The 11,798-nt window shown below is 41.3% G+C and overlaps 1 protein-coding gene across 6 annotated transcripts in view; it reads right to left on the bottom strand.

The window, feature by feature from the left end:
- Window positions 1-11,798, bottom strand: part of LOC123991079 (phosphatidate phosphatase LPIN2-like) — a 44,589-nt gene that overhangs the window by 14,598 nt on the left and 18,193 nt on the right. For 3 of the 6 annotated variants that reach the window (XM_046292256.1, XM_046292261.1, XM_046292259.1), the window contains exon 2: window positions 1,964-2,176. The exons of 1 other annotated variant lie outside the window; for it this stretch is intronic. In XM_046292256.1, the coding sequence (XP_046148212.1) occupies window positions 1,964-2,155 (192 nt within the window). In that variant the 5' untranslated portion in view covers window positions 2,156-2,176. The remainder of the gene's footprint in view (window positions 1-1,963; window positions 2,177-11,798) is intronic. 2 more of the 6 variants (XM_046292258.1, XM_046292260.1) reach the window with 1 other exon arrangement.

Below are 11,798 nucleotides of genomic sequence, written 5' to 3'. Positions count from 1 at the left end.
CACATTAAGCATCTACAATCCAAAATTAAATCTAGAATTGGCTTCCTATTTCGCAACAAATCCTCCTTCACTCATGCCGCCAAACATACATTCGTAAAACTGAATATCCTACCGATCCTTGACTTTGGCGATGTCATTTACAAAATAGCCTCCAACACCCTACTCAGCAAACTGGATGTAGTCTATCACAGTGCCATCCGTTTTATCACCAAAGCCCCATATACGACCCACCACTGCCACCTGTATGCTCTCATTGGATGGCCCTCACTACATATCCATGGCCAAACCCACTGACTCCAGGTCATCTGTAAGTTTTTGCTAGGTAAAGCCCCACCTTATCTCAGCTCACTGGTCACCATAGCAAAACCCACCCGTAGCAGGCGCTCCAGCAGGTATATTGCACTGGTCATCCCCAAAGCCAACACTTCCTTTGGCCGCCTTTCCTTCCAGTCCTCTGCTGCCAATGACTGGAACGAATTGCAAAAATCTCTGAAGCTGGAGTCTTATATCTCCCTCTCTAACTTTAAGCATCAGCTGTCAGAGCAGCTTACTAATCACTATACCTGCACACAGCCAATCTGTAAATAGCACACCCGACTGGACTACCTTATTGCCATATTGTTACTTATCTTCTTTCTCTTTTGCACCCCAGTATCTCTACTTGCACATCTATCACTCTAGTATTAATGCTAAATTGTCATTAATGTTGCATCTAGGGCCTATTTATTGCCTTACCTCCCTACTCTTCTACATTTGCACACAAATTTCTCTATTTTTCCTTTCTTTGTGTTATTGACTGTATTGATCTGTTTATGTGTAACTCTGTTGTTGTTTTTGTCGCACTGCTTTGCTTCATCTTGGCCAGGTTAGAGTTGTAAATGAGAACTTGTTCTCAACTGGCCTACCTGGTGAAATAAAAGGTGAAATAAAATAAAATAACAAAAGGTGCTCTAAGGAAGGATACTGATACCGCCTTAGTTTAGTCAGGCTGAGGAGGCTCAGACTAAACATCTATTTGGGATGCAGACAGAGTATTAATGGTCTGTTTCTGTAAAGAGAATAAAGATACACTTGACTCAAGAGATAAGCGGAGAGGAAATGTTTTCTGTCCATCAATAATACAACCTGTGGAGTAGCTATACGAGTTTCAAAAAGGATCTTATAAAACAATAGCACCATCAACAAATCCACTACCTGATGCTGGGTCAATCCTCCCACACTGTTTCATTACATTCCTCTCTGTACTGTATAAAAGGCCAGCTCTCCTCTTCGCTATGCAGAGGCAAATCTAAAATTGGGTTGCCATAGTGACTGAGGCTAACGGTAGCAGAAGCAGTAGAGAGGTGTTCCTGCCAGCATCCCAAATGGCATCTTATTCCATATTTAGTGCACTACTTTTGACCAGAGCCCTAATGGACCCTGGTCAAAAGTAGTGCACTAAATAGGGAACAGGGTGCCATTTGGGATACAAGCCGCAGTGTCTCAGGGATGATGAGCTAGCCTGGTTGTCCTCCCCCTATTCACTCTCCACTCTCAGGAGGAAGGTTAATACCTGGATCTGTGTCAGGTAGAAGCACCTCCACACAGCAATATGAAAGGGCCATAATTGCATGCCAGTTATGCATGTGACAGAGGGTAACAAAGACATGCAACCCTGTCATACTAAACTGCCATGACAGACCTGGGCAAAGGTTGTCGACATCAAGCGGCCAAAGATAATGGGGAATACAGAAACAAGGTATGCATCCCAAATAGCACAGTATTCCTAATACATTGTATCACTTTTAACCAGTCTCATGGGCCCTGGTCAAAAGTAGTGCACTGTATGAGGAAATAGGGTGCCATTTGGGACATATGGGGTGAGGTCATCTTTGGCCATGTTATGCTTACAGTTTGAGGAAGCTCTGTTTGACTATACCCCCAACCCTCTCATTCTCTCTTCCTCAGTTATCCACAAACTCACCACTTTCTCCTTGGAGCGCAGCACGCCAAGTTTCCCGAAGCGTACATGGAAGGGGGAGCAGTGGAAAGTCCCGTCAGGCTGTCTGACCACCACCACGTCAATGCATCCGGAAAGCGTGGCCTGGTTGATGCCCTTATACAGCTCCTTCACAGTCACCAGCACCTGGCCTGCCAGCTGGCCCACGTAGTTCATGGTGTCTACCTGTGGATCACACTGCCAGTAGTGAAGATCAAATTATTTATTGTTGTCTGATGTCCAGTCCTCTCTGAGTTGAAGGTGTAAAATGGCTGCCTTGTATTGCTGAGCAAAGGGATGGGCCATTCTTGGGAGATTGTCAATTGGTTTTGATAACTCCACTGTCCTCTCCTCCTTTGAAAAATGGCAATGGTAATTGATGAGAGGAAACGTGGAAACAAATGCACTTATATGAAATGAGAACATGTGAAGTGGTAATAATTCATTTTAGAGTTAAAAGGACAACAAACATATTGTTTTTAAATGTGTGCATGCTTTTCTCCGAGAAAAAAACAGCTGATTCAAGGGGGTGTGGCAGATTTCAGCTGAGGAGACTCCACGGGAAGAAGCAATCGAGGACAGAGGCAGACTCCTCCGTTCACCTAATAACGATAGACACTTGTCGAGCACTCAACCACTTATCGGTTTCCAGGTCACGGACGAGAGATGACGGAAGACTCGAGGAGAGGACGGTCTTTCTCCCAAACGAGAATCTCCCCTTGATTCAAAAAGGGTCATCATCATCATCATTTGAAAGCTATCAGGTCAAAAGTTTAAGGATCTAAGGTCAGCCAATCACAAGACACAGTAATCTCTGTTTCAGAGTAGATCCAGGAAACAAAGCTTGCGTACCATAAACCCATCAATCTATGAGTTGCAGGAAATACAGTGATGATTCACAGTGTAACGTGACGACTTTCATTTACCACAAACACAGACGAGAAAGACAAAGCACAAGAGAACAGAGCCATGTTGCAACCACTGCCAGTTGAGGGGAAAGTAAACTAGAATCTCACTGTCTGAACACAAAAGTCTCAAACGATCAGAGCAGTTGAACCAAGTTGAATGGAACATCTGAAAACAAATAGAGAAATAAAAATAAAATGTTCTGAAAGAACATTTCAGATTCAGCAGGGGATTTTGGGCTCCCGAGTGGTGCAGCGGTCTAAGAGGCAACACTAAAGTCCCTGGTTCGAATCCTGACTGAATCACATCCGGCCGTGATTGTGAGTCCAATAGGGCGGTGCACAATTGGCCCAGCGTCGTCCGGGTTTGGCCGTCATCGTAAATAAGAATTTGTTCTTAACGGACTTGCCTAGTTAAATAAAATAAAAATGAATGTGTAAAGACCATGTTAGCTAGGCCTAATGTATTGGTAAAATGTCCCCAATTCTGTAGAGGAAAATGGGACCAAACACTGGCTGCGGTTACTGCTGCGGTTACTTACAGATTCACGTTTAAAAGGACATCACACTTAAAAATCAACATATGTTTTCAGACCTCCAAAGTACTCTAACATCAAGCTGCAATCACATCCCAAGACATTGGTTGTGTAGATCCAGTTATGTACCTTCACCCCAAATTAATGGAAAAGATAAACACTGAATAACTTTCCTGCTATTGGGACACTGACTCAACTAACCATGTTGTTCCGGAGGTCCCTAAACACAGAGGGTCTGTCCCATTTCCTTCTATGGCAGTGCTGCATTCAGAATCAGATCACACCAGCAGCATGATGGCTGGGGCCCAGGCCAGGTTCCCATTGGTCACCATATGCATTGCCAATGGCACACTATTCCCTAAATAGTGCACTAGTTTTGACCAGGGACCAAAGCAGGACTCTACATTGCTACCATTTTAAGGGACATACGCTCCTGAAGATTTTGCTTTGCTACCTGGAACTTTTATGTGGGAGCACCAGTGCCCCTAGAAAATAAATCACCAAGGTAAAAATGGTTGTAATGTTTTCTTCGCTGTCCCGCAGCCTCAGTAGTACATGAACATGTGGTGACACAAAGAAAGGAACAGGGAGAGCTTCTGTAGGAGATGAGCTTGAAATGTAGCTAGGATTCATATTGGCTGAGCCAATGTAGGCTGTTTTTTTGTGTAAGCTATATTTTGTTATTGTGTTTAGTTTATTTGGTAAATATTTTCTTAACTCTTTCTTGAACTGATTGTTGGTCAAGGGCTTGTAAGTAAGCATTTCACAGTAAGGTCTACCTGTTGTATTCGGTGCATGTGAAGTTTGATGAAGCTCATTATCAAAATCTAAAATACTTTTTTTCTGGTGCTCCTAAACTCTATTATGTTATTGCTGGATATCCTTATTTAAAAAAATTCAATATGCAGTTACTACTAGAGTATTGCCTGCCTAATCTCGGGAGTCGATAGTTTAAGTCAAAACAGCGCTATGTTTCAAGAATTGTGAAAAACTGCTGGCAAACGGAGGAAAGTGTGGTTTTAATGAACGCTTAAGAGCCTGCTGCTGCCTACCACCGCTCAATCAAATCATAGCCTTAATTAAAACATAATAAACAAACAGAAATATGAGCCTTAGGTCATTAACATGGTGAAATCCAGAAACTATCATTTCGAAAACAAAACGTTTATTCTTTCAGTGAAATACGGAACCGTTCCGTATTTTATCGAACGGGTGGCAACCCTAAGTCTATTGCTGTTACATTGCACAACCTTCTAATGTTATATCATAATTATGTAACATTCTGGCAAATTAATTACGGTCTTTGTTCGTAAGAAATGGTCTTCACACAGTTCGCAACGAGCCAGCTGCATAAACTTAAACTGCTGCATATACCTGGACTCTGCTAATTTATTTAACCTTTATTGAACTAGGCAAGTCTGTTAAGAACAAATTCTAATTTTCAATGACGGCCTAGGAACAGTGGGTTAACTGCCTTGTTCAGGGGCAGAACAAGATCATTTTACCTCAGGGATTCAATCTTGCAACCTTCCGGTTACTTGTCCAACGCTCTAACCACTAGGCTACCTGCCGCCTCATGCTTACACTGATCACAAGAGAAGTGACACAGTTTCAGGCACCGCATTGATTACATGCAACGCTGGACAAGCTAGTTAAATTAGTAATATCATCAACCATGTGTAGTTAACTAGTGATTATGTTAAGATTGCTCTTTTTTTATAAGATCATTTTAATGCTAGATAGCAAATTACTAGGGCTCCTTTCTGCCTGCATTCGCATAATAGGTGGTCAGCCTGCCACGCAGTCTCCTCGTGGATTGCAATATAATCAGCATCCAAACATGCTGATTACCGATTGTTATGAAAACTTGAAATCTGCCATTCTAATTCAAATCGGTCTAGTTACCACATCCATTTTTTTAAACTCAAAAACATATGACATAAACCCATAAATGCCCAATGAGCTTATTTAAACTGTGGTATCCCAACAGAAGCTAAATATAACCTTGTTTTACCAATGTTTGTAAACAAAGTAAAATGTAAACAAACACAGTGTAGCCTCAATATGTTTAAACTATCATGTTGATATCATGGAGGGTCAGTCCTTGCATCATCCAAAGCTCTTTCTATGAATTTCAGTGCCTTTACATTTCTCCAGCCCGATCCCTTAACCTTTAACTAAACAGTCGTGGGGAATTGCTTTGTTGTTGTTTCAACTACAGATTGCCGCTTTAATAGCCAACAGTTTTCATGGTGTTACTAAATGTTTTTGTGTAAGCCTACATTTTCCAACTTAGGAGGACAAGTGCTCAAACCATGCCTTGTGTGTGGTGTAGTGTAGTGTAGTGTGTGTGTGTGTGGTGTGCAATAGAGCAAAGATGGGACTGCATAGGAAAATGCTGTGCTCAAACCATGAAATGTGTGCATGAAATGTTTGCATGCTCAAACCATGCCTTGTGTGTGTGGTTTGGTGTGCAGTAGAGCAGAGATGGGACTCAAGGAAAATGCTGTCTAAGCTCTCTTTGTTCACATGGTGTGTGGTGTGGCGATAATAGAAGACCAAACATTTAAATCCTCACAAACTCAGAGGCCAACCAAGCCGACTGTGAATGTGGGCATTAGAATACAAGGCTACTTCTTCTCAAAGCTGCAACCCTACTTAGAATGCATTAGGTGTGATCTAGTTCACACTGACTGAGGAGGTAGGTTGATAGTGAATGCCTTTCTCGCCCACATTCATAGACTTAAGCTCACAGTCAAGGAAGAACACAGTTTTACTTCCAATCTGGGGCCATAGATATCAAGCGTCTCAGAGTGTTGATTTGGGATCAGTTTTGATTTTAGATTACAATGAATAAGATGGACAGGACAGGGGGAGCTGATCCTAGATCAACACTCCTACTCTGAGAAGCTTGATGCATATGTAATTGAAGTGTAGCTATGAACTGCCCGTAGCAAATGTCAATAATTTATTATTGTCCGATGTCCAATCCTCACTGAGCTGAAGGGGTAAAATGGCTGCCTATTGTATTGCTGAGCAAAGGGATGGGCCATTCTTGGGAGATTCTCAATTGGTTAAGTTAACTCCTCTGTCCTCCGTCCTCTACTCCTTTGAAAAAGGGCCAGGGGTAATCGAGGAGAGGGTGGAGGAGAAGAAACGTGGAAACAAATGCACTTATATGAAATGAGAATCCCAAAATATACATGTAAATATAGAGTTAAAAGGATAATTAACATATTGTTTTTAAATGTGTGCTGCTTTTCTCCTCCAAGAAAACAGCTGATTCAAGGGGGTGTGGCAGATTTAATCTGAGGAGATTCCACGGGAGGAAGCAATCGAGGACAGAGGCAGACTCCTCCGTTCACCTAATAACGATAGACACTTGTCGAGCACTCAACCACTTATCGGTTTCCAGGTCACGGAGGAGAGATGACGGAAGACTCGAGGAGAGGACGGTCTTTTTCCTAAACGAGAATCTCCCCTTGATTCAAAAAGGGTCATCATCATCATTTGAAAGCTATCAGGTCAAAAGTTTAAGGATCTAAGGTCAGCCAATCACAAGACACGGTAATCTCCGTTTCAGAGTAGATCCAGGAAACAAAGCTTGCGTACCATAAACCCATCTAGGAAACTAGAAATTGAATCTCACTCCGTCTGAACCCAAAAGTTTCAAACGATCAGAGCAGTTGAATCAAATTGAATGGAACGTCTGAATTCATATAATACGGGATCTGTAAAAACCATGTTAGCTAGGACTAATGTATTGGTAAAATGTCCCCAATTCTGTATAGAGGAAAATGGGACCAAACAAATCTCTAGATGTGGCTGCGGTTACTTACAGATTCACGTTTAAAAGGACATCACATTTACAAATCAACATATGTTTTCAGACCTCCAAAGTACTCTAACGTCAAGATGCAATCACATCACAAGACATTGTTTGTGTAGATCCAGTTATGTACCTTTTCCAAACACAAATCTCTTGATGTGGCTGTGGTTAAAGCAACACAAAAACATGTTTATCAGAGAGATGGAAAAGTTACTAACGTTAGCATATGGGGTTACGATGAGCATTTGGACATAGACAAACACTCCATCCTCAGATGGCAGCGGTAACCAGGTCTAGTCGCTGAGCCTTTATTTGCACACGTGCTACCAATTAAGGCGGATCGACAGTCAGTGTCCCAGCTGGCATAGTCATGAGGCTGCTGGCTTTTGTTGAAGCCTTTTGTTTGTTTGAGTCTTTAGTTTCGGCATGCCTTTTTGTATTTTTTTTTCTTAACATCAAAGAGGATAAATAATTAAATACTGGACTGAAACAGAATCTTTACACAGTGCATGTTTGGCTTAGTCTAACCAAACACAGTGACAAAGCCATAGCCCTAACGTTATTCAAACTTCAACAACCGGCAATCAAACTTCTCAAGGCACTGAAAGAAAAAGCACCCTGCCTGCAAAAACCCCCAATGTCATTTTAAATTTCAACACTGTACATTCCTCTCTAGGTTTAGTCATTCTAGGGTTTTTCCTGTCCACTGTGCTTTCGCTTTTGCTTTGCTTGCTTTGGGGTGTGGCTGTGACTGTATCTGCTCATTAGACAGGTCCAGTGATGATTTTAGCATGTACATCTTGGTGGGGCAAACTCAAAAATGTTTTTGGGGATGCATGTCAGCAAAACCACTACACAACACTAAACAATACATTAATTGCACTATAACACAAACGGTGCCCACAAACTGTTAGGGCCTACATAAAACTGTCCCAACAGCAGTCCCAACACCTTACCACTGCTACACCTGGCTTTCAGCGGAGCCTTGTCTGGCAATGAAAAACTTAATTCAGCCTCATTTACTACCTTTTTAAAATGGATAGCTGAAATGGCTGACTTGCTTAAACAAATGTGGTTTCCACTGACCATTGAGATGTACAAACTATGGAATAAGGAAACGATGAAAGGATAAGAGGCAATCCGTAATTTTGATTAAGACATTAATGAGCGAGCTAAGACGGACGTAGTCAATATAACTATTTGTTTAGCACTATTGAAATGTAGTGACAGAATTCAGAACATGGGTCGTTCTTACAGTATTCTCCCTGTACACCAAGTCAAAACCGTAGGATAAATAAAGAGGTCATATATGCAGACAATGAAAGCTCTTTCAATATTTGATTATTACATTTCTCCAAAACAGGCTGTAGACTACATATGCGCCACCAAGTCAGAACAGCAGGCTAAATTATGAAGGGGAAAGGGACCAAAGGATTGGGGTGAGGCACATGGGCTACTAACAGCTTACCTCACAACATACACTTAGTATTACTTTCTAAGCTACAGTATACATATATACCTTGTATATTACATAATTCATGCAGTAGCATACAAGACATTTTTGGACAGTTGTGTGCGGTGCTCACGTGAACAGGAAGGTGGCACAACGGTCTTTCTTGTGGGCAAATTTTGTCATCAAAGTCTGGCATTCTCTGGATTTATGGTGCTTTCAAAACAACTAGAAACTCTGAAATAAACAAAGGTTGAATCATGACATCAGTGATCTTCACGTCGGAGCTCTAGAAAGAGGCCCAAGTTCCCGACTTGGATTTTCGAGTTATTTTCCCAGTCGGAGCTCGTTTTTTCCCCCAGAGTTACCTGTTGTCTTGAACTCACTGAAGTCTGAGATTTCCCGGTTGTTTTGAAAGCAGTAGAAGTCTGGATTGACAGCATGGCAAATGTATTCAACCTTTTCTGGACCATGGCATTGCATGTGAATGTTTGGAAAAGAGAACTTTAAACCCAGACTTGGACTACACACCCTCTCCACCGAATAGCAGGGGAAGCAAAAAAGTGATTGCTTGCAACGCATGCAGTTAGTCACTGATTCCTACCAACCACTCATTGTTGAATTTGCGATGTTCATTGCACACAGAGTCAGGGTATATGCAACAGTTGGGGCCGCCTGGCTAGTTGCAAACTAATTTGCCAGAATTTTACATAATTATGAAATAACATTGAAGGTTGTGCAATGCAACAGCAATATCTAGACTTAGGGTTTCCGCCCGTTCGATGAAATACGGAACAGTTCTGTATTTCACTGAAAGAATAAATGTTTTGTTTGAGATGATAGTTTCCGGATTTTACCATATTAAATGAAACGGCTCGTATGTGTGTTTATTATATTATAATTAAGTCTATGATTTGATAGAGCAGTCTGACTGAGCGGTGGTAGGCGGCAGCAGGCTCGTAAGTATTCACCCAAACCTTACTGCGTTTGCCAGCAGCTCTTAGCAATGCATGCTACACAGTGCTGTTTATAACTTCAAGCCTATCAACACCTGAGATTAGGCTGGCAATACAAAAGTGCCTATTAGAACAACCAATAGTCAAAAGGTATACGAAATACAAATGGTATAGAGAGAAAGTCTACATAATTCCTATAATAACTACAACCTAAAACTTCTTAATGGGAATATTGAAGAACTGGGAATATTGAACCACCAGCTTGTGTATGTTCTCATGTTCTGAGCAAGGAACTTGATCGTCAGTTTTTTTAAATGGCACATATTGCACATTTACTTTCTTATCCAACACTGATTTTGCATTATTTAAACCAAATTGAGCATGTTTCATTATTTATTTGAGATTAAATATATTTTACTTATGTGGTATATTAAGTTAAAATAAGTGTTCATTGAGTATTGTTTAAATTGTCATTAATTTGTGTGTACACACAAAAATCGTGTGGTTCATCGGTATCGGCTTTTTTTGGGTCCTCCAATAATCGGTAGACCTCTATTTTGTAAGTAAGATGTTGACATGTGTAACGGCGTTCGTCTGTTGAATGAAGAAAGTCGGACCGAAATGCAGCGTGTAGGTTACTCATGACTTTAATGAACAGAATAGCGGTACATGAAATAACTGAAATACAAAAACAACAGAACAGTACGTGAAACTAATTACAGCCCATCTGGTGACTACAACACAGAGATAGGAACAAACACCCACAAAATACAAAGCGAAAGTCAGGCTGCCTAAATACGGTTCCCAATCAGAGACACCGCGAATCGCCTCAGGCAGCCAAGCCTATACCACACCCCTAATCAGCCGCGATCCCAAATACTACAAACTCCAATACGAAAACAACATATAAACCAGTCACACCCTGGCCAACCCAAACATATAACAAAAACACAAAATACAATGACCAAGGCGTGACAACATGATCAGTCCAATCAAAGCTACTGTAGATAACGTGATTTGACGTATTTAAAAAAAATCTGTGACCAATGACCTTGAGCCTTTCTTGGATGGGCACTTCTACTGTAACTCTAAGGCAGCACCCAAGGGGGCTTAAACTTTCTAGCTCTCCCTATAGATTTTTTGGTGATGTAGTGTCTCCATGAGTGAGAACACTGAGCCAATCACAGCGCAACTAGAGAATATTACCAACCCCTACGCTCTGTATTTTCCTCTGACTGCCCCTCCACCACAGAAAGCCCCGAGCTAGGCTGAAGCAGAGGCATTTTGGTGCTGCCTTACTCAAGAAAAAAAAGAAGAGACCAATGCCGCTTTATTAACTCATAAAAATAAATCTATCTATATATTGTTTTTACATTGTTTGCAAACATACTGTATGTGACTCGTATTAATACCAAAATAGCATGCAGGAAAACAAGGAGGGGCTCAACACCCTTTGAATATGACCGGTGTCAGTAAACGTCGGGAAAAAATAAAAAATAAATTCAGTCACCAACGCTCTAGATAACATGACAACAGCCTAACCAGCTCTGCTAGGGACAGTCTAATGGTCAGAGTGAGGTGTTCTCTGATTTGTGTCTGGAAGTAGCTAGCAAGCTAGCCAACTGTAGCCAGTTGCTCGGCTGCAGAACACTCTGCTCAACCCAAATTCTCAACCAGAGCTTCCAATGTGCGCCCTGAACGCTCTAAGAGCGAAATGCTCTCGATTTACTAACAGAACGAAAATCTGACAACTCCCAGAGCACACTCTGGCACGAGTGAATTTTTAGAACACACCCATTATAACCACCTTCATTACAGAAGCCATCCTGGCATATGAACCTAAAATATTGAGTTCTTCATAGCCGACTGGTATAATACTCTGGGCTCATCCATTAACACCAGGTAAAACAAATCAAAATCATACATTCACTGTTTACCAGATTGTGTAGGCCTTAATGAGAGCAGAAAGGCATTGAAATATATTGAAAGTTGTAGAGGGATTGACTGAGTGTACAAAGCATTAAGAACACTTGCTCTTTCCATGACATGGACTGACCATGTGAATCCATTGAAAGCTATGATCCCTTATTGATGTCACTTGTTTAATCTACTTCAAATCAGTATATATGAAGGGGACTGGTTAA

The sequence above is a fragment of the Oncorhynchus gorbuscha genome, linkage group LG12, assembly GCF_021184085.1.
Source record: "Oncorhynchus gorbuscha isolate QuinsamMale2020 ecotype Even-year linkage group LG12, OgorEven_v1.0, whole genome shotgun sequence".
NCBI classification, from domain to species: Eukaryota; Metazoa; Chordata; class Actinopteri; order Salmoniformes; family Salmonidae; genus Oncorhynchus; species Oncorhynchus gorbuscha.
Note: the sequence above shows the minus strand (reverse complement) of the source record. Positions and strands in the feature narration are given on the sequence as shown.